At 38.7% G+C, this 25866-nt stretch overlaps 1 protein-coding gene and 1 non-coding gene across 2 annotated transcripts in view; both read left to right on the forward strand.

Moving 5' to 3' along the window:
• Cpne8 (copine 8) overlaps positions 1-25530 on the forward strand; it is a 176550-nt gene extending 151020 nt beyond the window's left edge. Inside the window, exons 16-20 of the mRNA XM_055627230.1 lie at positions 2692-2819; positions 8941-9043; positions 11186-11243; positions 14845-14918; positions 24516-25530. Of these exons, the coding sequence (XP_055483205.1) occupies positions 2692-2819; positions 8941-9043; positions 11186-11243; positions 14845-14918; positions 24516-24704 (552 nt within the window). The 3' untranslated portion in view covers positions 24705-25530. The remainder of the gene's footprint in view (positions 1-2691; positions 2820-8940; positions 9044-11185; positions 11244-14844; positions 14919-24515) is intronic.
• On the forward strand, positions 264-427 carry LOC129691241 (U1 spliceosomal RNA). The gene has a single exon (XR_008722436.1). It is a non-coding gene; the product is annotated as a U1 spliceosomal RNA (small nuclear RNA).
• Positions 25531-25866: the final 336 nt, after the last annotated feature.

The following is a 25866-nucleotide window of genomic DNA, read 5'->3' on the forward strand; positions in this document are numbered from 1 at the left end:
AGATAGATAGATAGATAGATAGATAGATAGATAGATAGATAGATAGAGGGTTTTCATAAGGATTTTTAAAACATCCTTAATGTTAGTTCTCTTTCCTCCCATCCATACTGTCTTACATCCCTCCACACTTAGACCATTTTCCCATTATTCTCATTTCCTACTTCATACCACTTGTATTCCATTCTTGGTTCCCTAAGATTAGCTCCCACCAATGGCTGCTTTCTACTTTCCTGGCTTCTATAAGCACTCGGAGTTAAATACCTATAATTACCTAGCAGGGTGTATACCATGTTCCCAGGAATGGTTTTCTCAGGGTGAGGCTTATGCATTGCACTCCAGATATGTTGACCCCTGTGATTGCCCCAAATGTGGGAAACTCAACTGCATAATTTGTGGTAATGGGGGACCGTGTTTGCACATTCGCCTATTAGAAAAAAATACTCAAAGCTAAAGAGCCAACGCTAGGATTTCCATATTAGAGAGAACATGGAGCATTTATTTTTCTGGGTGACGTTTTAAAATTTTGTTTTGCTTTTTCTTACATCATTTCTTTACTAGTTACTATTCCTGTGACACCATGACTGAGGCAACAGAGAAGAAAAGGTTAATTAGGATCTTACAGTTCCAGAGGGATAGGGGTCCATCACTATCATGATGGGGAAACATGGCAGCAAGCAGGCATCACACTGGAGCAGCTCACATCTTAAACTGTAAACAGGAAGTAGAAAGTACAAAATGAGAACAGCATGTGGCTTTTAAACCTCAAAGCCTACCTCTAGTGCTAAACCTCCATCATCAAGGCCGTACCTTCTAAGCCTACCCAAAGAGCTCTACCAACTGGGGGACCAAGAGTTTAAATATATGAGCCTATGGAGGACATTTTTATTTACACCGTCACAATTCTAAAATACTGTGTGTGTGTGTTATTTAAAATATTCAAAGAAAACATAAAAACTGTGAGCAAAGAGTGAGTATAAACCCCCTGCTCATAAATGACAACGTTGAAGGTGTTAATCTCATCTGGCTTAGTTTCTAAGCTCCCCAGCTTTGCAAAAACATCAGCTGTGTCCTAGGTGGCAAGTGGCGAGAAGAAGGGATTAAGAGCTAGAGTTCTGAGATCAGACTTCCTAGAGTCACAATTTATATCTCTCTTGCATTGCATGACCTTGGGTGAGCTAACAACTCAGTGTTTACATTTTATGTGTGGGTTAAGTATAACAGCATTTTACAGATCATTTTAACCATTAAAGTTTCATACACACAGCCTTCAGTATAAAAATCACTATACAGAATTCAATAAACTTCAGTGGTAAATGATCACTTATTGTGATTGCTTAGGGATAAGCATGCACACTAGAATTATTGATGTTTAAATATGTTTAAATTATTGATGTTTTAAAATTGTGGTTTATTATGTCTTTATATATATCTATAATTTTACGTGTGCCTGGCTTCCATAGGTGGAGCTAAATCGCCCCTACTTGAGAAGGCCCCTCTTTGTGCCCCAGTCTTAGCAGATAGGGTAGAGCAGAAACAATGGTGAAGCTGCTGGGGCTTTGTTCTTTCTTTGATTGTTCTCTCACTGTGGGAAGTCAGCTGCCATGTCTTAGAAATGACCCTATGGCACATCCATTTGGCTCTTTACACCAGCTCATGTCAGGCTTTCGGATGACCACAAACTCATATCAGCATCTTAACCTGGCTCATGAGGTATCCTGCTTCAGAACAGCCCACCTCAGCTGTTCTGGAGACAATGCAGACTACTATTTGATGCCAGGATACAAATGGGCAAAACGTTAGAGACAATCTGATAGGCAATGAATCAGTAATTAACATGGTATCACTTGAATCATTAGTGGAATGTGGACCAGGAGGATTAACCTTGACAGTGCCTGGGCATTGGTGGGGTGAGACAGGAAGGCTCTGTCACCAGAACAAGCAGAACAAGGGTTTTTTCACTAACCAGCTCCATTCACTTAAACTACATGGATATGCTCTTTGATTTTTTTCCTTCCGATTTTCTTGTTTTGATGTTTCTCCCTTAAAATTATATTCCTTATGACCCTCTCTCCAGGCATAGTCAGGCAACCGTGTTCTGTAAAGCATGTAGATAGAAAATATTTTGGTTTTTTTTCCCCCAGCTTTCAAGTACAACTGAATTGATAGCATTTACTTGTTTTAGATTGTGATGCATGCTTATTACCTATATTAAGTTGGGAAAATTTAGACTATGTCAAGGATATGGAGTGATAACCACTAGATGCATAACTGACCAGAGATAAAAATAATTATCATTGACACTCTTCTTTATAGATTTTAAATAAAACCTCAATATGTACACAAACCTATGTGGAATTGAGATTTTTAATGTGTCTTTGATTTTGAAATGTCTGATGTGCTTCTCAGGTTATTTTGAAATTTCACAACCTCTCTTTTTCAAATTATATATATATATATATATATATATATATACACATATTAGATAATTATATATTATGATCTGTGTAATATGTATTATGGACCAGTTGATTCATCAGTTTGTGGGGGTGGAGTGGTTGCTACCATAGAACTTCAAGTACGAATTATCTTTATGCATGTCAATGTGTATTAGTTTATCTTTTTTAGCTGGTTTTCATGTAGACTAATTTTTTTCTATTTTACTTTTTTTTTTCTATTTTAACTTTCTACAAGAATGGCAACCCCCAGAATCCTTATTGTGATGGCATCGAAGGGGTCATGGAAGCTTATTATAGGAGCCTGAAATCTGTGCAGCTGTACGGGCCAACCAACTTTGCTCCTGTAATAAACCACGTAGCAAGGTGAGGAGAGCAGGAAACGTGTCTGTGCTAGTGCAGACGTACTGGATCGCGCTGAAACTACCCCATCAGTGCATCACAGTCCCATGATCAAGATGCTTTCTTCTCATTGTCTCCAGAAAGCTAGGAAGTAGGTGTGGGGTGGTTGCCACCAAGCAATCAGCAATACTTTACAGAGTCCTTTACGTCAGTTTCAAATGAAGAAGCTTGCAAGCACCTGGTTATTTGGGGAACCTGTCCTTTCCAACCTAGAAAGTGTTTTCTTTGAAGGAAACATGTGAGCACAAACAAGATTGATGGCATTCTGAAAATGTCTAAGTCATTCATATCAATGCCGTGTCCTGTGGTGGCATAAAAATAACGAGACAATCCCATTAAGACAAGAAATTTCTTTCTGTGATATATAGGGCACACTCATTCACCCTCTGTCATGTTAATGTAGAAGCTAATTTTATACATTCCCAGAACTCTGCAGGTAAATAGTGCATAGCACTGAGAGAAGAATTTGCTTATGACTCAGACTGCACGTTCTAGGAAAAAAAAAGTTAAAACATAAAATTTATACGTATTGATGTTCACTAGTACATAATGAAGTAGATATCACTTTACAAATCTCTAAGGAATCTTGCTTAATGCTAGTGGAAAATCCTATAAAACTCTGTCGTAGTATGAAATTAGCAAGAAAGGGTCAGGTCCAGCACCTTTTAGGATGTACAAGTTAGAAACAGAAAATAGTGTGCATTCAATGTCAAAGACAATCTAACACCTCAGCTCTCTGAATAATCCATTGTTTTACCACCCTCTCTGTTGAATCTGACCAGAAAATCAGTGTGTTCTTCTTTGCATTACATGGTACGTGAAAATACACAAAAGTATCTTGGCAGTCAGGGCTGACCTCAGGATGACAAAGATGTACGAGGCCATTTCTCTATGGTGGCTCTTTGTCTTGGATTTCTCAAACACTTCCTTCTATAATGTCTACTAAAGTAAGAATTCTGTGTCTCACCCTTATTTGAAAATAACAACAAACACTGGTTTTTGATGAAACGGCTGTTAATTTTGCCTCCTTTTCTCTCTGTTTCTCTATGGTGTGCTATTTTCTTCTGTTCCCAAGTCATTCGTTTCAGAATCAACCATTTGGTCATTATTTATAATTTGAAAATCATATTGACTTTCTAAGTTGCCTATAGGAGAAATGTTTCATTTTAAATCATTCTAATTTATTGTTGCCTGCCAAGAAGAACAGGCTCAAAACTGTATTAATGAAAAATAATTTTAATTAATTCCTTAACACTACCCCACACATCAGTTGTTAATAAAAGATACATAGAAGAAAAATGACAGGATCTATTTTATATGGATCCATGCCCATTGTTATAAATATGCTAATTAGTACTTATAAATCAGTTCTTTAATTTTGCCCTAGTATTATAAAAGTTAAATTTAGATGGAAAATTTTATATGCTTCTCTACTTCTATTTAAACCATAGTATTGGACTGGGGAAATGGAAAGTGCTTATTATTCATGTATGTAGACCTGAGTTCTAATCTCTACAACCCAGACTTGGTGATTCATATCTGCAGCCCCAGTGCTAAGGGTAGGAAGGAAAGACAAACAGATGCCTGGAGTTCATGGGCCAACATCCTAACTGAACCAATAAACTCTACTCTCAGTGAGAGATTCTGTCTCAAAAAATAAATGCAGGAAGGGATTGAAAACGAAAGTTGACCTAATCCATGGCCTCCAAGTCACTTCCATGAGTGAACACACCTACATTCACACATATACCATACACACGCAGAGCAAAATGAAATAGAGTGATAAAATAGTACATTTACAGTCATCTCTATGCTCAACACTTTCCAAATCTCAGGTATAGCAGTCACTGTTAGCTAAAGCTTTCATATCCCTATTATACTTAAAATGAGAGAAAAGAGTCAGAGCTGGATTTTTATCACTCATCTTTCTCTCTAGGACAGTAGGACATTCAAGCTGACCACATTTTAATATAAATATCTGAAATAAATGTTTTTTTTTTTCATTTTCTTTATTTTTAAAATGATGTTTAATTTAGTTTTAACGTTTTATTAGGATAGGCAAATTCTGGCTCACCTAAAATCATTGTCCTAAAACTTCATCTGCTCAAAGACAATACTATTTGTTTCTTTGTTCAAGGCGTCAGCATAGTTAACAGGTGCGTCAGCTCTGGTTATGTAAAGTTTCTTGAATATGTTTTCTCTGGTGAATGCACTTCACCAGAGGCAGACAGCACTGCCTCCCATATGGGAAACCAACACTCAGCATGTATTGACTTGAGGCAGGCATGGACTCAGTTGCTAGAGAGCTTGTTCCATAAACTGAGTACATGCATGTAATCTCGGCACTCATGAGGGGAAGCAATAGCTTGAAAGTTTAATGTCATCCTCGGGTGCATAGCAAGTTTGAGGCCATCTGAGATACCTTACACCATATTTCGAAGAAAAGGTTTCTACAAACTAAATTCTGATATGCTAATAGCAGATGTCCCAATTAATACCTACCTGTACTTAAGTTAGAGCAAGTACATATCCGTATTTGTCTGTTTCCTTGTTTTACCCTTATAGAGAGTTTCCTGTATGAGTGAAAACCGAACTGTTTATTATAATGTCTATGAGCATTTTAAATTTATTTTAATGTCTTTCAAAAAGCAGTTTTGTGCACAAGATCGTTTTTGACTGATTTCTACGTATCCAATTGGCTTTGAGATAATAATAATGGGTTGGCAGTAAATACAAAATAGATAAAACACAAAGTATCAAATTTACAGCATTTGTGGTTCTGTGTTCGTTTGGAGACTTCACACACCCTTTTTGCAGTCTCTTGCATGCCCAGCGATTTTCATTCCATATGGTTCAGGGAATGCCTCAAACACTAGAAAAACGCTGTTCAGCATCTGTTGGTGCCCTCTGTAGATCTTAACAGGAGCAGCATAGCCTGGCTTCAGGAGTTTCCTGTGTCCAGCTCCCATCCCACTAATCTAGCCAGGCTCCCCTGACGGAGAACTACTCAGTTGCTTTGGGTCCGCCAGGCCCTTCTCCACACCCATTTAGAGCGAATACCAGTGCAACCCTGGTCCATTTTCCATTTGGCACTTTTCTTTCTGTTTGTTTGTTTGTTTGTTTGTTTGTTTGTTTTTAATGTTGAGAACACTGCAGGATCTGAAAAACAGTTAAAATTAGTTTTAATTTGTTAGAAACTGACATTTCTATTTTGGAGTGTCTGTAATTAATTTCAAAATCATTTGAAGAGTTCGTTGCGTTTGCCCTCCTCCATCTGTGTGAACGGTCGGTGAAATCATAACAAGAATCGTTACTGAGGCTATGACATTGCTGGCAGTCCCCTCTGTGCTGTAGCAAGGGTTCTTGTTCTTCACAGTAGTTCCATGAGCTACCAGCACTGCCATTATTGTCATTTTTTTTTTTTTTTGGCAGATGCAACACACATGTGGATAGTGACATTTACATGAATAGCTCCCCACTCTTGCAGGGTTTCTTGCTCACCTCATCGCACAGTTTGAGGTGGCAAATTCCTAACACAGGATTCTCTTATCTTTGTGATGAAATGTTTAAATGTGTGTGCTCTTTACTGAATCTTAAGAAGATGCACACTCCATTGTAAAAAAAAAAAAAAAAAATGATAATCTATTTATTTAAATGACACGTTCCTGAGTCATTTTCTTATCTTTTATCCATACCTTCTTTGTTACTGTTGAACCAATGGAATTCTAGAAGAATACTTCACAAATCTGAGTGAGCCATTTGTGAACTTTGATGTAAAATGTGCGGGGAACCAGAAAAGAAACTACAGAAGAATATATTTAAATTCTGCAACTCTGACAAAATTAATTTTTCTCTCAGATTTATCATAGTAATATTAACATATAAATTATAGATTTGCTATATTCCAGAATAGGTAGTGATATGGCTTTTAATAAGAGTTTTAATTATACAGTTCACTGAAGGTTCCATTAAGAAGGAAACTTCTGTAATATAATTTGATCTGCAAGCCTGTGTCTTGTCACTTCCTGAAAGGAACCTGGAATGTGGCCTGCCAGAAACTTTCCACTTGATCCTCCTGGGACTTATTAATTATTTTCATTATAAGCACTTAATACTTTTACAAATAGGCTAAATTAAAAGAAATAGTAGTATGAGATTGATTTTGTCTGAAATTTAGATTTACTCTCCAAATAAATGGTGCAATTATGGAGTAAATAACACAGAAGTCTCAATTAAAGCATTAATTTTCAGTTCATATTGTAATTAAGCACTTGACTAGAGTGGTCAGCTCTTATGTAAAATGTAATTTATAATAATTTTAAGTACATCAAGCCTTACAAACATACACATACTTTTATACCATTAATTATAAAGCATTATTAAAAATTCTAAGTATTGCAAACTGCTAGCTAGGTTTCTATGAATTTTTTAAAAAACCACAGAGAAAGTTTAGGTTTGTTGTAATCTGCTTCAGTTTCTTTCCCCCTCTCTACACACTGTGAACAGAGCCTGCCAACTGAGGAGCGAGATCAAGCCTACAAAGCCATTCAAAGCGGGAGTTTATACTCCTAAAACTCAGCTTCTGTAATGTGCTGTGATGCTTCCATTTTCAGCAGCTTTGATTCGTCTGAAATAGCACGAAAGCAACGCCAGCGTGCTGCTAGAGGCTTTCCTCTTACTATTTTCGGTCTTATATTAGTCACACAAAATATAAAACTCTGCATTGAATTATATTCAGTAATAGGTCCTTTTCTCTTTCTTTCTTCTTTTTTAATAAACGACTGTTCAGATATTACAAACCGAACTCCAGCTAGAAACTGTAAGATTGTTTTTTTTTTTTTTTTTAAAGTGAAAGGATAATGGGTTCCTCTGCTTGGGCTTGTTCCCTATTGATTGTGTTGCTGCCACATTCATGTGGATTCCTTGGTGTTTAGGGTCTGTTGCTCTGTGGTGTCGCTGCGGAAATGATTCAACAGTCTTTTCCACAAGTGTAGGTGAATGAGCCGTGTCAACATCCATCTTATAAATAGCAAAAGTATATACTAGATTCTTTGTACCTAAGAAACTTGCAAATACTTTATCCATATGATTTCAAAATCTACTGCAATATAACATATTGTTTGTATCCAAGCTGTTCAAACAGGATCAGTTAGAGCTCTTCATCACTGTATCAATTTCTTTGCCTACTCAATATAAGTTTTTAAATATTTTTTTTTTCTGTGGTCTGGTTGATTTTTTTTTTTTTTTTTTTTTTGAGATGCAGGTCAATGCCTTCTTATTTCCTTCCCTGTCTCTTACAAGCTGTGTAAGACTCACTCTGGACTGAACTAGCTCATGTGGTCAGTTCTAGGCCAGTGAGAAACCCAGCACATGTGCTAATATGCACAGTTACAAACACACACACACACACATACACATTCTATGAACATGCATGTGCACATACACGGACACTCAGAACTGTGCATACATCTTCTATTTGATTTTTTATGAGGTGAAGGCTGTGCAACTCACAGCAGGATTGTATCAGTATGTACATGTCAGGGGCACTTCCTAAATTCACAGTGCTGTGCGCCGCGGCCTCTGTGCAGATCCTAAGTAAGAATAATTTAATCATTGCTTAACTTACAGAATGCCATTATCTAGTGAGTACCACGCATATAATTTATTCAAATAATAACACAAAGATAAATATTGCTGGGACAATTTTCAAAAAAAAATCAAGTTCTGGTGATTTAAATAATTTTTGAGGAGCTTAAACATAATAAATTGCTGTCTGGACAGGTCTTTTTAAAAACCTATAGCCAAATTTTACTTTTTCCAAAAAAAAAAAAAATCTTCATTCTGGTAAATTTCATTAGTGAAAACAATTCCAAGGCAGCTAAATATTTCTGTGTCCTGCCAGGCACTAACGCTGCAGTTCATCTGGTTGATTATTTCAGAGAACTATATACTTAGATTTGTTTATCAGAGGCTCCTGGCATATGCACAAATACTTCCTCGATATTAGAAGTCTGGCTGGCCATGCCACACACATCTGCAGTTCCTCCTGCTCCACGTGCTGTTTTAACTTCCGACTGTTTTTCAGGTATGCGTCCTCCGTAAAAGACGGCTCCCAGTATTTTGTGCTCCTCATTGTGACAGACGGCGTGATCTCAGATATGGCTCAAACTAAAGAATCCATAGTTAACGTAAGTACGTCTAGGGTCTCCTGCTCCATGACAGTAAAGTACCGGCTACGTTGAAAACAAAATCTATTTTAGGTGACTTCATGGAGAAACAGATTGGTCACTTCATTGCATTCATCCATTCATCCAGAAACTGTCACACATTTATACTGATAGGGGAGGTCCTCCTCTCCTACTGTCTGACCCTAGCCTAGCAGGTCTCATCAGGACTGGCTGCATTGTCCTCCTCTGTGGCCTGGTAAGGCTGAACCCCCTAAGGGGAAGGTGATCAAAGAACCAGTCACTGAGTTCATGTCAGAGACAGCCCCTGCTCCCCTTACTAGGGAACCCACATGGAGACTGAGCTGCCTATGATCTACATCTGAGCAAGGGGTCTAGGTACTTTCCATGTTTTGTCCTTAGTTGGTGTATCAGTCTCTGCAGGCTTCTCAGGGTCCGGATTTTTTGGTTCTGTTGGTCTCTAGGAAAGATGCGTAATCATCATTCAGAAGGGATAACAACAGTATGGACATCTAAAATGGGAGAAGACGGGGAACAGGACAGGAGCCCACCACAGACAGCCTCTGAAAGACTACCCAGCAGGGTATCAAGGCAGATGCTGAGACTCATAGCCAAACTTTAGGCAGAGCAGAGGGAATCATGATTAAGACTAGGACCTCTCATGTCCTAACATTTCAGTTCCCTGAGAATGCCAATCAGTCTCTACTTCCACAGTTGCTTAAAGCCATCCTGTGCATTATAATACCTGTTGTATATTTTACTTGTTGATGATTTAATTTTTTTTTCTTTTGAACGCTAGCTATAAAAATCTATGCTTATCAGATGATGGTCTGCTAAATTATACCTGTTTACCTACTTTTTCTATGCCTAAGATTGGCATTGTTTGGCGTAGAAAATGAACTGAATAGATGGGTTATTTGTCAGGCCTCACGACTTTAGTGACAGAAATATATTGTTAGTTATTTAGTGTGAGAAAAAAATAAGTATATGTAGGGAATAACTCAGTGGCTCATATTATTTTCTCTTGTGGACAACACAATTTCTTTATATATATTCTGTTTTTACCCACATTTACTTACATTGGATTTCTGTTTCCTTTCTAGTTAGTGCTATTAGTTTACACTTTAACATACTGATTTAATAATTCATGATTAACTGAGCGGAGAGACTGCACTAAGAAAGAGGTTTTTGTAGTTTATCAACTTCCCATTGTAAGATGGTCTCCCTGTGAACGTTGTGCGTCTGTCACTGATTCTAACTGTTGAATTTTTTTTAATTCATATGTATTTATTTGTGTATATGTGTATGTGTGTAGACAGGCAAGTTGAGGCTGGCAGCCAGGTACTCAAGTGTACCGTCTCTCATGTCTTCTCTGTAACCTGAGAATGACCAGCCTCAGCTGGATTGACCCAGGCCCTGTAGCTGGGCAGTGGTTCTGATCAGGCAGACTGCAGTGCCTGCACCAACACACTTGAAAGATGAGTTAGAAGCAGAATCTTCTAGGGCTGGCCAGCAGTTGATGCTCTTCTGCTAAGCCCCTGAGCCTCAGGTGGCCTTAGGCTGAACAGAGGCATAGGCCTGTGGTAATGTCCCTCCAAGTGCTTCTGAGAGTGCTGTGGTACTCATGTCACCCTAGGATACTACTAAGACACCTTGCTTGTATGAGAACCATGTGCGGTTTTCAGTTCTCATTGATAGTCTATCTCCATAGAGGCTCTTTGCCAACAGAAATGACTGGATATTAAAATTGGATCTGGAATGTCAGATTTACCCAGTTAATGCCAGGGCGAATGTACTTCATAGGAGTGAGTCCCACCCTGGCCAGTGACAGGCTCCTGGGTGTCCTGAGCAGGAATGAAGACAGACCCTGAGCATGAGGAACAATTTTGTCTGATAATACTCAGTCTCATTTTTCAAGAAGTTTGGCAAAAATCATTGTCCACATCAATGGCTACCTTTCAGTGAAACAGAGTGCAAACAGTGGCCTAAAGATGGGAATGGTTTGCAAGTTGCCAAAGGTGTTGGCAGTGTGCATACCGTTTCTTCCTTGTGATGGGGATGGGAGTACAGATGAATTCACTCTGTCCTCAGCATTGAGAACTAAATGTCTTAATTGAAATCTAATTTTGTTTTTTCTTCCTAAAGGCCTCGAAGCTTCCAATGTCAATCATTATAGTAGGTGTTGGACCCGCAGAATTTGATGGTGAGTAGCAAGATCTCAGTGGAGTTGCGGTGCTATTACATTTCCATCAGCCTTAACTGTGTAAAGAGAGTGATGGAGTTTGTAAAACACTGTCATTGAGTAAGACACCTCCCTCTAGCTTGTACATTAATTAAACACGCACCTTTGACATTTCCTCACGGTTGGTACCTTGTAACACTGTGTAAGACTGACAGAGTAATAAATTGAGATTTGATTCCTAAGGCAAAGAACGCTTTAAGGAAGCACACTTTTTGCAGGGAAAAGTGTCGACAGCCTTTAAGGAACAGTGCTAAATTAATGAATCATTAAGTTGTGAGCGGAAATATTAACATAAGCATGAAATGCTAATTGAATGTGATTCCAGCCTCTGGTTAGTTGATAGAATTATCCTTATAAACCAAGAACTCTGTCATGTGAAAGAACAAAATTCAGTGACAGTTGAACTGATCTGAATAATTGATGACTTGACTGGCTAACTATGGTCTGGCCTCTCCAAAGACCAGTTAAGGAACAGCTTTTCATGTAATAATGGCCCGAGTGAACTTCTTTAAGGATGGTTTGTTACTGGTCACCTGGCTAATTTTGTTTTAGTGGATGCCTCTGATCTGCAATTGAGAGGCAGGCAACGTCATTATCTACACAGTTACTAACAGTGGCCATTTATTTAGCTTGACACTGGTCCTCCCTGTTTCTTAAGCCAAGGTCTTTTAGTCCTGACTACTGCTGCTTTTGCTACTATTTTCTCTGGTCATTTACATCTGTTCAGCTGTGTCCTTAAGCTGCCTCCTTAGAGTTGCAAATGCTAAGACATCTTCTCACTTTGGCTCATGGTTATCTGCATTGGTTACAGGTGACAGATTGTGGTTCCCAAAATCCACCCACTGCAGGCTAAAATAGCTCACACAATCTCCCTGCTGCTTTTTCCTCTAAGGGTTTATCACTCATGAGTACAGTGCAGTCTGCCAGGCCTGGTGGGTTCACATTAGTCAGTTTTTGTTTTGTAAGAACCCATTACATGACAGAAGAGTGCAAAACCACTGGCCCTTGCCGGTGCAGATTTCTGTCTCTGTCCTTTCATGTAGACCGCACACAATACTTGGGTACAACTCTCACCCCAAATCCAAGGCTACTTATTTTCTCTGTTTTTTCCCAGTGAATTGGTAGAGGGCTGAGAAATGGTAATTCATCATTTCTCACCTAGACGTCCAGAACTAACTGAGGGAAAATAATTCATCAGATGAAGATATCAGTTTTATTACCAGGAGTACAGTAAAGAATATACTTTAACCTGTGGATGGGGCCAGACTTTGCATTTCTTGACGGCCCCGACTCGTTTCCTAAACTTCCCTGATGAGTCTCCTTGGACAATAAACTTCCCTGAAACATGTCTTCACTCTGAGACCAGCTGCTCCTGCTTTGAGAGGCGGATGCCTCCTGGAGTCCAGCACCATTCTATGGAGTGGACACGCTGCTGCGAGGAAGTATGAGTGAAGGGTGTAGACAGAAAGGGAACCTGGCTTCCAAGTAGATTCCCCCAACTCTTAAAACTCGGAGTTCCCATTATTCTCGGGAAAATATAAGTATGGACTTAGGCTCCTGCAACTCCTAGTTTCTATTTTTACCATGGCAGAAGTTTCAATGAGATAGAGATGGTTTCCTGGTCCACTGTTTTTAAAAAGGCTGATTATTTGGCTAGGATACAATGAATTCTTCTTTAACCTACATATATACATACATACATGCATACATATGTTATACATACATATATACAGGTGTATAATACATATACATGTATAAACACAGACACACACTTATATATATATATATATATATATATATATATATATAGAGAGAGAGAGAGAGAGAGAGAGAGAGAGAAAGAGAGAGAGAGAAAGTTATTCTATCAAATCTGCTTTTTCCCTTAACTCCATGGCTAAGAAGCAAAGGAAATTGCTGGTGGATGAGATAGAAAAATCTCTGCCATTCAAATTGCTGTTCTGCTGTCAAAAGTTCGCTTTTAACTCTTCCAAAAAAAATAATAAAACAAGAAAACTTAATGCAGCAGCTACTTTGATGCAAGCTGGAGAGAAGAGATGTAAGTTAGCCATTCACCCTATCTCCTATAGCGAGAGAGAGGCACAGGCTTATCCTTTCAGGGCATAATCTCTGCCCTGTGGATCAGACAGGCAGAAAACCTGAAGTGTGGGTGTGGCTCCTCCATCATTATCATCTTGCTTCTATTGCTCTCAAAAGCTCACGCTGTCTGCAACCTTTAATCTTTAAGCACGCTGAAGAGTGGAAGGTAACCTCTTTAATATGCAAGATTACTCATTTTCTTCCTGGATGACAATGAGGCAATAGAGATTGGAGAGGATAATAAAAGCAAGGTCTCTGTTGCCTTCTGAGTCTTGTTCCCATTTTAGAGTGCGTGTAGGGGAATTGTTGCAAATTATGAGCATAGCGGAGAGTACAGCATACCACCAGCAATGTGCAATTAAATGCTGAAGTAATATGAAAATTGTAAAAGCAAGCACAGATGATAACAGGAGTTATTTGTTTCAAATATGTGAGCATAACATTTACAGCCCCAGGAATAAGGTACTGGCCCTATTGTTGGTAGATCATACATTCTATAAAATTCTGGCATATATTATACGTACAGGCAAGTCTGCTAATCATATTTACTAGTAATGCTTCAGCCAAAACATTGACTCATGAACATAGGTAGAAAGATAAATTTGAAAGCAATGTCTTCCAACCCAAATTCATTACAGACACTGAAGAAAAGAATGCAAGGTGGAGGATGGTGTTCCCGTGAGCACTGCTTTACATTTCGGGGCCTCTTTGGAGTTTGTAGATTGTCCTGTGTGTGCAAAATGACTTTTCTGTAACTGAATTACACGCTAAGCACAAGCCAGATCACTCATACAATTAATTACTTAGATAATTCTCACAGCAAACTTAATAAACTCTGGGATATGTTTCTAATCGCAGCATCAGACATCAGCAGCTGCTCTGTTTGGACAGTATTTCCGAATACCAGCTGTTGCAGCCAATGCTGAAATTATTTCTTAACTAGCAGAATTATCATGCATCACAAAAACCATACTTTATTCAGGACTGAATAAATATCACTTTGTTTTGCAATGAACTGTAAAGCAAAACTTGGGATGATGTGTGGACCTTGTAATGTCAGTAAGAATGAGGCTCAACCTGAAGGTGATAACTGTTGTTGTTTCATAAATTAGAAAGAAAAAGCTGAAAATCGGTGGGCTAACATCACATGCCCATTCTGCCACTTAAGGATATAACCCAGGTTTAAATCCTATAGGAAAGTGAACTGGGTGGAAAGACAAGCTCAGAGAATGCTCAACAATGCATTGACCTCATGAGAGGGGAAAGTCATTCTCATGGCTTTTTTTAGCTGTAGATGGTATAATCCATCAGGATGTTTGGGGAAAATGATTAAAGAATGGAGGTTGAAGCCCCTGTCTGTAACTACACAGGGTGTGTTCTTGCACACATATGTAGTGATTTCTTAGTTCACACTGTTTCATTTCACTGCATTATATTCAGTTAATGACTGCATTTCATTTTCAAGCAATGGTTGAATTGGATGGAGATGATGTAAGAGTTTCCTCCAGAGGGAAATACGCCGAAAGAGACATTGTACAGGTAAGGATTCAAATGAAATAAGCCTGTCTCCTCCATTGTGAAGCACCCATGGCTACATGATATATTAAAAAGCAACTTCAGTAGCAGTTAGGAGTGCTGAGTTCTGTTTATGTTTGTTGCTTCTTCTCTATCAGGCATAACTTAAGCAATAAAGGTTAGAATCTGTATGAAATTGCTTTATCCTCTCAGGTTCACTACAGGTAAAGGGCAAGTGTCAATAACTGTGTTTTCCTAATTTACTCTCATGAGAAATTATCATGATCTCTAGTAAAATTGGAGGCTATCACTATGTTAGTCTTCATGTAAATAAAACTTTTTAAAACATATGATACATACAAAAATAAACTTTAATAAAACATAAAAATTATACTATTGTCAGAGTTTCCACAGGTTAGGGTTGGAAATGTATGTTAGAACTATATATAATAAATAAGCTGTACATATATTTATTTATACCTGATTTATAAGTTATGAATTACCTATAAATTTTACTTATAGAAAATAAGTGAGAAAAAAATGCTTAGCTAAATGCTGCCTGCTATTTGGGGAGCAATAAAAAGAAAACAATTAGTTAAAAGTTGTCACTTAGAAAAGGGGTTAATTCAACCAAATCTATTCATGCTTTACTTGGAGTATGTATCACTCAAGACGCAAAAAGAGAAGAAAGTCTGTGACACATACCTTTTTAAGTACACAATACCCAAAGGTCTCAGTACCATTTAAGGACATGATATGCACATTTTAGGGGCACAAACAATGGGCATTGATATTTTCTCCAAATAATTTCCTGCATGCCTTCTCCTAATGTAACTACTGTAAATATATAATTTGGAATTTTACAGACTTGGGTTCAAATTCTAACTTTTGTTAACTTGGACAAAACTAACTTTCTATATTCTGAGCGATGAGGAGCCTTGTGGAGTAAAGTGAAAGAATCAACATAAAATATGTCCCTGATGTATTAGGGACATCAGTAGTAGCCAACAAAATGATTAGAATGATTTGGGGGGGAGGGGACGCCCTAAGTTGGTAGCTAAAAGGATCACGGTGTAGCTCTGTGGTATGTGCATGCTAAATGCTGTTGACTTTGCTCTCAAGCACAACAACAAAGAAATAATAATATTAAAACGGATTATAAATGACTCCTCCAAAAAACCACTGAAATTCCATTTTAACACAGAAACAATTTCACAATAATTTTCTAAAAGATAAATATATGTGATTTAATTTTTCTCTACAAGGCATAATGTCAAAAGCACCAACTTATGCAGCAAGTGAGGAAGTAAGCTGAGGAAGTGGCCATGGCGATGCTGTGTATCCTGGTGTTAATTTCCATAATTAGATGCATAATTATTCGCCTTAACCTCATCACCATAATTATGGGTTCAAGTAATCTCACTTTATCTCAAAGCTCCACATAATGTCCAGCCCACACTTTCCAAAAATCAAATTACTGAAAGGAAGCTCGTATGGAAAGGAATTCAAAATGTGCTCTGTTGCTATGACAATGCTTCTTTATAAAATCAAACAGGGGAATCTCATCGCTTGTTCCTTCCAAGTGAATGTTTAAGAGAAGCAACATAACATTACCCCTAACAAATCAAGGTTGCTCACATCACCAAGAGTTTTTACAGGACCATCATGCTATACTGTTATGAGAAAACCGTACCTCTTAACATTTATGAAAATAAGCACTTCCTTGTCTCTCAGTGGATGGACAGCATTGGGACATATACTGAGATTGGACCCAGAAGGTCCAGGAAGGCACAATCACTACACTCTCTTAGCCTCTTATATTGTTTGTAGTGTTTACGCTCTTTGCTTTGTTTTTCTCTGAGATTTTAGCAGGCAGTAAACTCTTTGTTACCCATTAGCTTAGGTTCATAACAAGTTCATTAAAGGAGGGGATTTGATATATTTTTCTAATTTCTCAGAAAAGTTCCAAAATTCACCCTTGCAAACTGTGAGGAGATTGGCCGTTTACCTTCCAGACACATGTATGTGTTGCTTCTCCCTTATCTCCTTGATTCTTGCCAGGGAACTGCCATCCAAGTTCCCCATGTTCTGATGAAATATTTGTAGATTAGGTGTTTATACGGAAGCATTCTCGAGTGTTGCAGACAGTAGGATAATATTGTGTATCTTCCATTGTTCAGGAAATATGTCTGGACAAGCTGGTAAAGTAGTGACAGAAAACCAAGTAAAGGCTGTATGGGCTCTAGTTTTCTTACAATCAGTTTCACTTTGAAGCTAATCAAGTTATTAAATGCATTGCTAATAAATCCCTATATGTCTCAGTTTGAAAAAAATGAGACCTGTATCTTATAGAACGTAGCTGAGGTTCAGCTGGTCCTTAAGGGACAGTAGGTTGGGTTTTTCTTTTGCTGTCAAGTAGTAAGCAGCTTCTGTAAATTTCACAGAATGATATTTGAGTCTATTCTATGTTCTGTATCTTAGACAAGAGAAGAGCATTCCACCATTGACCCCTTCATTAACAGCATGACAGACACTTGATTACTGTATTTTTAAAAAGTAAATCTCAGGACTGGAGAAATGGCTCACAGGTTAAGAACACTCACTGTTCTTCCAAAGGTCCTGAGTTCAATTCCCAGCAACCACATGGTGGCTCATAACCATGTATAGTAAGATCTGGTGTACAGGCAGAATGTTGTATAAATAATAAATAAATCTTTAAAAAAATGTAAATCTCAGTTCAGTTCCTCTTGCCCATAAGCCCCAGCTAATGATAAGTGAAAACTAGAAGGTAGATGCAGTCTTAGAATGTCTTAGGAAATTCTTTACATGCCATCTAGATCACTTAATCATCTCCACAACCTGACCCAATTTTCCTCTTTGGCTACACACACTCAAAAACATATTCTATCTGCCATTATAACACATGTTTTCATGGTGTTTACTTCTACTTTCCCTTATCATCTACCTGACTCACATTTCACTGGTGTGGGCAGAAGTCCTCTGTCTTGGAATGTGTTCCTTCCCTTTTTATTTTTTTTTAAATTATATTTTTATTGTTTTATACTGATTACAGTTTATTCACCTTGTATCCCAGCTTTGGCCCCCTCTCTCATCTCCTCCCCTTCCCCTTTCAAAGCCCACTGATAGTGGAGGTCCTCCTCCCCTTCCATCTGACCCTATCTTATCAGGTCTCATCAGGACTGGCTACATTGTCCTCCACTGTGGCCTGGTAAGGCTACTCCCCCCTCGGGGGGAGGAGTGGTCAAAGAGCCCACCACTGAGTTCATATCAGAGACAGTCCCTGTTCCCCTTACTAGGGAACCCACTTGGATACTAAGCTGCCATGGGATACATCTGAACAGGGTTATATCCATGAATGGTCCTTGGTTGGAGTATCAGTCTCAGAAAAAAAAAAAAAAAAAAAACCTGTGCCCACAAGGAATTTATGAAATTTGCAGGCAAATGGTGGGATCTAGAAAAGATCGTCCTGAGTGAGGTATCCCAGAAGCAGAAAGACACACACAGTATATACTCACTTATAAGTGGATGCTAGACATAGAATATAAGATAAACATACTAAAATCTGTACACTTAAAGAAGCTAAGCAAGAAGGAGGTCCCTGGGTAAGATGATCAATCCTCACTCAGAAAGACAAATGAGATGGACATTGAAAGAAGGAGAAAACAGGAAACAGGACAGGAGCCTACCACAGAGGGCTTCTGAAAGACTCTTCCCAGCAGTGTATCAAAGCAAATGCTGAGACTCTTAACCAAACTTTGGGTAGAGTGTAGGGAATCCTAGGAAAGAAGGGGAAGATAGTGGGACCTAGAGAGGACAGGAGCTCCACAAGGAGAGCAACAAAACCTTTCCTTTTTCTTTAACTCTATTCCTTTACATAAAAAAAACAGCTGAGATCCAAGATGCAGAGGTAAATAAGTCACACAGAGCTATTGTGACTATAAATCCAGTTCTGATTCCAAAACTTACCTTCTATGAGAGTACGCCTCTCTCCTGATGTAAAATTCTAAAGGTTGTCAGAATGTAGCCATTTTTCCACATAACTATAGAATCTGACATGTCAGAGTCAGGTAAATAACGACCGGCACTGGCCCTTATTTGGACTTGCTAAGTTAAACTTTCTGAGCTTCAGTTTATAGTGTAGCAAATAATAAATAGGTGTGTTGGGCTATTTAATATTTACTGTTAGCCTTAATATTATCATAGCAGTATTATTTAACCTGTTATCACTAATAATAAGACATGGACACCTGTTAGATTTTATAATTGCCTTATTTACCTTGGGCCAGATAGATATTTCACCTATACTGTCTCAATAACCCCACCATCCATCTCCCAGCCCCCATCCAATGCCATGCACCTTAATCCTCCTCATCTGGTCTACCTTCCATCCATAATCCCAGGGAACTTGCTTGTATTCTTCATCTGGGGCTTTTCATGCCATTATTGGAGGCCTTCCACTTGGCCCACATAGTTTTATCTCCACACTAACCCATTATGGCTTCCTCCTTCCTCCTCTCTTCTTGTCCATCTGTTTCTCTTGCTTTTCCTGTCCTTTCCAAGCCTGGGAACCTTAGCCATGCCTCCCCATTCTGCCATGTCCAGGTATAGACTGTTTAATCAACCTATCAGGTATGTCTTAGGCAGGTTTACAAAACAAGGGTAGATGTAACCAGATCTTGAGGGCCAGTAACACACATCAGACCAGCCTCTAACAAGTTTCCTCTTAGGTCAAATCGAAATAAAGGATAGAATACCTATGACATTAAAGAAGATACTGTGTTTACTCCCTTAGCAGAAAACCTCCTATATTGTTCGGTACCAGGGTATTAATATCAGAGCAGGCAGTTGTCAGTTACCATGCTGGCACCATCTGATGGGAGGGCATTTTGCACATCTTTATTTTATAGTAGGTGTACCTTGATTTGACCACCTTATATAAGATTATGTCCCATGGCCTAAAGAGTCCATCTTGCATTTACAGTGAGCGAGGTGCGTTCTTATGGTGTTTACTTTCTTAGATCAGTACATTTAAAGTGTTTTGGTTTGTTGTGCTTTGGATTGACCATTGCATTTAATGCAATGCCATTCTTCCTGGCTGCATGCAGCTGCTAGACAGCCTATCATTTCCTTTAAAATTACATTTAAATTATATTTTCCATTAGAAGGAGAATAATAGCCTTGAAATCTTAGACTTGAATACTCACTAATGGAGTTCAGCACAGTAGGAACAATCAAACACAATTGAGTGAACAGCAACTAAAAGCCAATCTGCCCAAACACATTCAAATTTGTTTTCATAACTAGGCAAAACCATCCATCAGGGCAGCCATGAACGATGTTCCTTTGCACAAGAGTTTGGGGAATGAGTTGAAAGAAGATGTGGAGTACCACATATGCCATGTTTTCTACAGAGCAAAATATATCCACTCTATCTGATGTATGAATATGTGAAATCAGTGCACTGTGAATGGCGCTGTCTTCTTCTTAACGTGGCTGTTTAAGAGTTTGAGTTCACCTTGTGAAACTCCTGTCTCCTCCAGTTCTTTCATCTCCCCCTTCTTCCATAAGATAGATTCCCTGTGGGGAGCAGGACAGAAGCCTATCACAGAGGGCCTCTGAAAGACTCTAACCGGCAGGGTATCAAAGCAGATGCTGAGATTCATAGCCAAACTTTGGGCAGAGTGCAGAGAATCTTATAAAAGAAGGGGAGATAGAAAGACCTGGAGGGAACAGGAGCTCCACAAGGAGAGCAACAGAACCAAAAAATCTGAGCACAGGGGTCTTTTCTGAGACTGATACGCCAACCAAGAACCATGCATGGAGACAACCTGGAATCCCTGCTCAGATGTAGCCTATGGTAGCTGAGTCTCCAAGTGAGTACCCTAGTAAGGGGAACAAGGACTATCTCTGACATGAGCTCAGTGGCTGGTTCTTTGATCACCTCTCCCTGAGGGGGAAGCAGCCTTACCAGGCCACAGAGGAAGACAATGCAGACAGTCTTGATGAGATCTGATAGGCTAGGGTCAGAGGGAAGGAGAGAAGGAACTCCCCTATCAGTGTACTTGGGGAGGGGCATGAAAGGATAAGAGGGAGGGAGGGCAGGATTGGGAGGGGAAGAGCAAGGGGGCTACAACTGGGATACAAAGTAAAGACATTGTAATGAATAAATAAATAACAACAAAACAAAATAAAAAAGAGTTGAGTTCAGTGATGACACTGTACCTTCACCATGTGTGAGGATTGTTTTTTGCTTTTTTTTTTAACCAAATGTCCCTAGCTGCAGAACTTGAAACTAAGAAAAGAGAGGGTGATCCAAGTGGTAAAATGTCAGGGTAGGAGGACATTTTGTCTTGAGAACTGTCAAGCTGATGTAATAAGAGGTAATGAGAGTGGAGAGGTGTTGGCATTTCCCCATTTGTTGATTCCGTACCTGGTGGCAGGACTGAAAAACAAGTGCCCCTCAGGAAAAAATTTACATAACTCCAGATTATCGAGTAGTAAGTTCACAACTTTTTTTTTTCTACTCTTGGCATACTTCTGTGATAAGTAAACCTGTTGGTAACAATAAGACATTCTCTGGCTGGGTTCTCAACTTGGACCCAGGTGGCATATCAAATTGTGTGGCTGTCTAACAAATTTAAGTTAGATATGATGAATACTCCCTCAGGGGATAAAAGTCCTAGGTTTATTTTGTTGTTGTGTTATTCATTATTTATAAACAGGCTTAGAAGAAGAGAACTCTGGGTATTGTGACTCTAATTCTCATACCTCTATAATATAACAAAATTCTCACATATTATGATTTATTTCAACTAATAAAGTCTACGTCAGAACTATCTTTTTTCTGTCTCTCATTAGAAAAATAAACAGGCTTCTAAGGGACTATACTATACTCTGGTATACGATACAACAGAAACAAAGACATTGGACAAACAAGCTGAAGAAAAGAGCCCAAGGAAATACACAGGAAATAGATATTGATACAGAGACCCGTTTGTTAGCACACTCAGGAATCCCATAAAAATACAAAACTTGAAGCCAAAATATATACAGAAAGGGCCTGTAGGGTAATTCATATGCCTGTAATATATATTATACAGATAATAAAAAAGAAAAATTAAGAGAAAAAATCTCTAACATTACATTATGAGACAAATAACCACAAAAATGCCTTTGAGTTCGTTTTCTGTCTACCACTGGGCATGCAGCCTGACCTTAAGAGTAGTTTGCTTCCCCTAAGAATCCCTTGGAGAAAACAAAATTTTCATTTGCAAGTGGTTTTCAGTTGAGGACAGCTTCTAGGTTAAGAATGGAAGCATTTTTCCACTTCCTTCTGCTCTAGGATGCCACCTGGCTACAGACCCATGCAAGCCTTGTGCATACTTCCTCAGCCTCTGTGAGTCCATATGAAGAGAGGTTGGGAGGAACTGGGAGGAGGAAACAGTAATCAGGATACATTATATGAAAAAAATACATTTTCAATAAAATAATAATAATGATGCCAATAAAGCATGCGGTGCATTGAGTTACACAGAGATCTACATGCATAAAAACGTTCATGCTAACAAAAATGTCTTTTTATCTTCAAAATGAAAGAACAAAAGAAAGCATAAGCCTATCTTACAGTGCTTGCTTAAAAGGTTTAAAAAGGTTTTTTAAAAAAATAAAAATTAAATTCTTTGAATTGTTTACTTAGATTGAATGGGAGGAAAAAAACAAACGGTGCTTAACTTGTGACTTTGCACCTCTAGGTTTTTGTTACCCAATGTCATCTTGCCTCTTGTGAAGTAAGCAGGCTTCACAAAGTTCACGCTCTCCCCTTTCCCTTCTCACCTGAAGACTGTACACACTGAGCTTTCTCCTGCCCTGGCTCAGCAGCCTTCAGGGCTGAGCAACCCCTTCATCTATTGCATGTCTGAAAGCTGAAGAAGAGGCTTTAGAAGAATGTAGCAAAACCAGACTGCCTTCACTACATCAAAATTACACCTGCTATTTAGTTTTCTATATTCTTTAACTCATTTTCCCTGTCGCAACCAGATTGTTTTAAGTGTACAAATAACAGTTTTTTTCTTAAGGCAAATGTTGACTAATGGCTTCCATCAAAAGCAAGTTTTCAGATTACATTTGTCACAGTTATATTACAATATGAAAATGGAATGTTCTTGGTCTTTCTGAAAGAAAAACATTAATATAAACTTTCAAATCCTATATTCTGAAATTATTCTACATCTTAATGTTTTTCCTCTTTTTTTTCCTCTCAAGGCCAAAGATTAATGTCTCATAAACTATCCACATATCCCTAATGATTTCAGTCATTTCCAAGTTGCTTCAAGAATCATACCTTACAGAGAAATTGAATTGGTATACTCAGCAGTACTATGTTTATTAACTAAGTAATGGTTCCAAATAAGAATGGACCCAGGCAATCCCTCATCAGAGCACATGGTGCAGCGCTGATAAGGGCTGCTATGTAATTGCTAGATCAAAGAGAAGCAATGACATTTAGATATGAAAACAATTATAACATTTCAGTAAGAACGATTCCAGCATCTCGCGCTGGGATCTTTGCTTTCACAAATAACAGATTTATACCATCAACATAACAGCATACTGCCTTTGTGTATTCAATAGCCACAATGTGATGTTCTCATAACAATTAAAAATAACATGTTTAGGAGTCATTAATCGTGTGTGCTGCTTTCTGTGCTGAATGGTATAAGACTTGTCCCATGCTCTGCATTAGCTAACTTTTATATCAAAACTGAATTAACACGTACTAGCCCATTTTGACAAGAAAGATAAGAACCATAGAGGTGAAATGCCCCCCGAATGCTGGGCATCAGCTAAGTAATACCCCAAAACAGGGTACAAGTATAAAAAGGAAGAGAATCACTGCCCCTTTGCTGAACACACATTATGAAGATCTGATTGCTGAAACAGTCAGCTGTAGTAACAAATGTATTTTAAAGATAGGATTTGTATTGATCAGACTGTTACTCTGGGCATTTGTGGTTCTCCTGTTGCTGAAACAAAATACCCAGACAGAAAGCAAGTATTGGGAGGAGAAGGTTTACTTGGGTTATGCTTTCAGGGCATTTCCATTGCTGATAGAAGTCAGGCCAGGAATCAGGGGCCTAAAGCAGATCTCATGCCTGCCAGCTCAGATCATGGCTTCCTTAGCTAGCTTTCTTGTATAGCCTAGGAGTGGAACTGCCCCTAAGGGGAGGGGACCTTTCATATCAATCATCAGTTAGAAAATTCCTTTACAGACACAGCTGAGAGCCAATCTTATTTGGGTAATCCCTCATTTGAGACTCCCTCAGGTGGCTCTAGGTTGAGTCAAGTTGACAGCTGAAACGAACTAGGACACTCCTACAGTCAGTTGCTTGAATTTAAGCCAGGCTTAGGGGTGCACAACTAAAATCCCAATACTGGAAGGGAGGAGGGTCACACGTTTAAGCCATATAAGGCTATATAGTATGATCCTGTCTCAAAAATCATCCATAGAACTAAAAGAAAAATAAACTATCTGTGCATGCTGATTTTGTATCTGTTACATTAAAAGCTGAAGGTTGTGAAGTAATTTTCTCTCTGTTCTAGTTTGTGCCCTTCAGGGATTATATCGACAGAAGTGGGAACCACATACTGAGCATGGCTAGACTGGCCAAAGACGTCTTAGCTGAGATCCCTGAGCAGTTTCTCTCCTACATGAGAGCCAGAGGAATCAAGCCATCACCAGCACCTCCGCCGTACACCCCGCCCACACACGTGCTACAGACGCAGATATGACCGCACCCAGATGCTGATGTCCATCGCACGTCAATCAGAACTGCTGAGCCTATGCTTTGCACCTGGTGCTCTGCTCTGAACCAGGAAATGAGACACTCTCTCAGATTGGTTTCAGCAGTCCTCGATAAGTGTGCTTTCTTGGATCCAAAATTAACTCTCTTCCTAAACCAAAACTGTAAATATGGTTGTTGCATGGGCAACAGGAAACTCGTTCAGATGCTTGAAGCGAAGTAGAGATGTCTTCTCTAATTTTCAAATATTTTTTTTTGTTTTGTTCTTGACAGATTAGCAAATTTCCAATGTATTATTGGGAAAAAGCACAAGCTACGTTTTTAACACAAATATTGTCCTCGACTGCTCCATATATAGGACAGCAGTTTTTGTGTCAATGTTTACATGTTACCACTTTTTAAATTTCAATACTTTTATAACTGTTCTTAAGAATAAGTTTTGAATATTGAATCCTTTGTCTTCTAAATTGCAATAGCTATAATCACAGGAGCAATATCTCTTTGAATGACTGTCTGGACACTTGTGGTATGAATAAGGGGAGAGAAGGAGGGAAAAGGAACCATTTGCTAGTTAATATCTATCCTGTTTGGGCCAATTGTGGGAGTTTAAACTCATAAACAGATATGACCCTGTAAAAATATGCATTTTCATGGACTTCTGGTTTAAATTTATACTGCAGTCAATTTATGTTTCATGATGTCGAGTAGAAGCAACAAAAAGGCAAACAGTGACCTGTGAACCCACAGATTATACTTTGTATAAAAACTACCATCCTCATAATGCTAATGAGTAAAACCAAGAATATAACTCCAAACCGTGTACCAAGTGTTTTAAATTTTGTGTTCAGTTGTATCCTGTCTAGATATTTTAATTCAAAGGGATACCGGCTCTCCTGCTTGGGGTTTCCTGTCCTCACCATTCCACTTGGCCACACGAGTTGCACAGGCGAGAGTCTCTTGTGAGTTCTCAGTTCAACACCCACATCCCTGTGACTCAGCATACACCTCATTCGTGAAACAAACTTGTTCCTGCACCCTGACCTGCCTGTTTGTGAAATGCCCCATTCCTATATCCCAACCTGCCTGCTCACAATCAATTCTAAATAGTTCTCAATGTACAGTTTTTATACAAACTACAGTTTTGTGAAGTT

The sequence above is a fragment of the Psammomys obesus genome, unplaced genomic scaffold, assembly GCF_907164565.1.
Source record: "Psammomys obesus unplaced genomic scaffold, mPsaObe1.curated_primary_1811, whole genome shotgun sequence".
Lineage (NCBI taxonomy): Eukaryota > Metazoa > Chordata > Mammalia > Rodentia > Muridae > Psammomys > Psammomys obesus.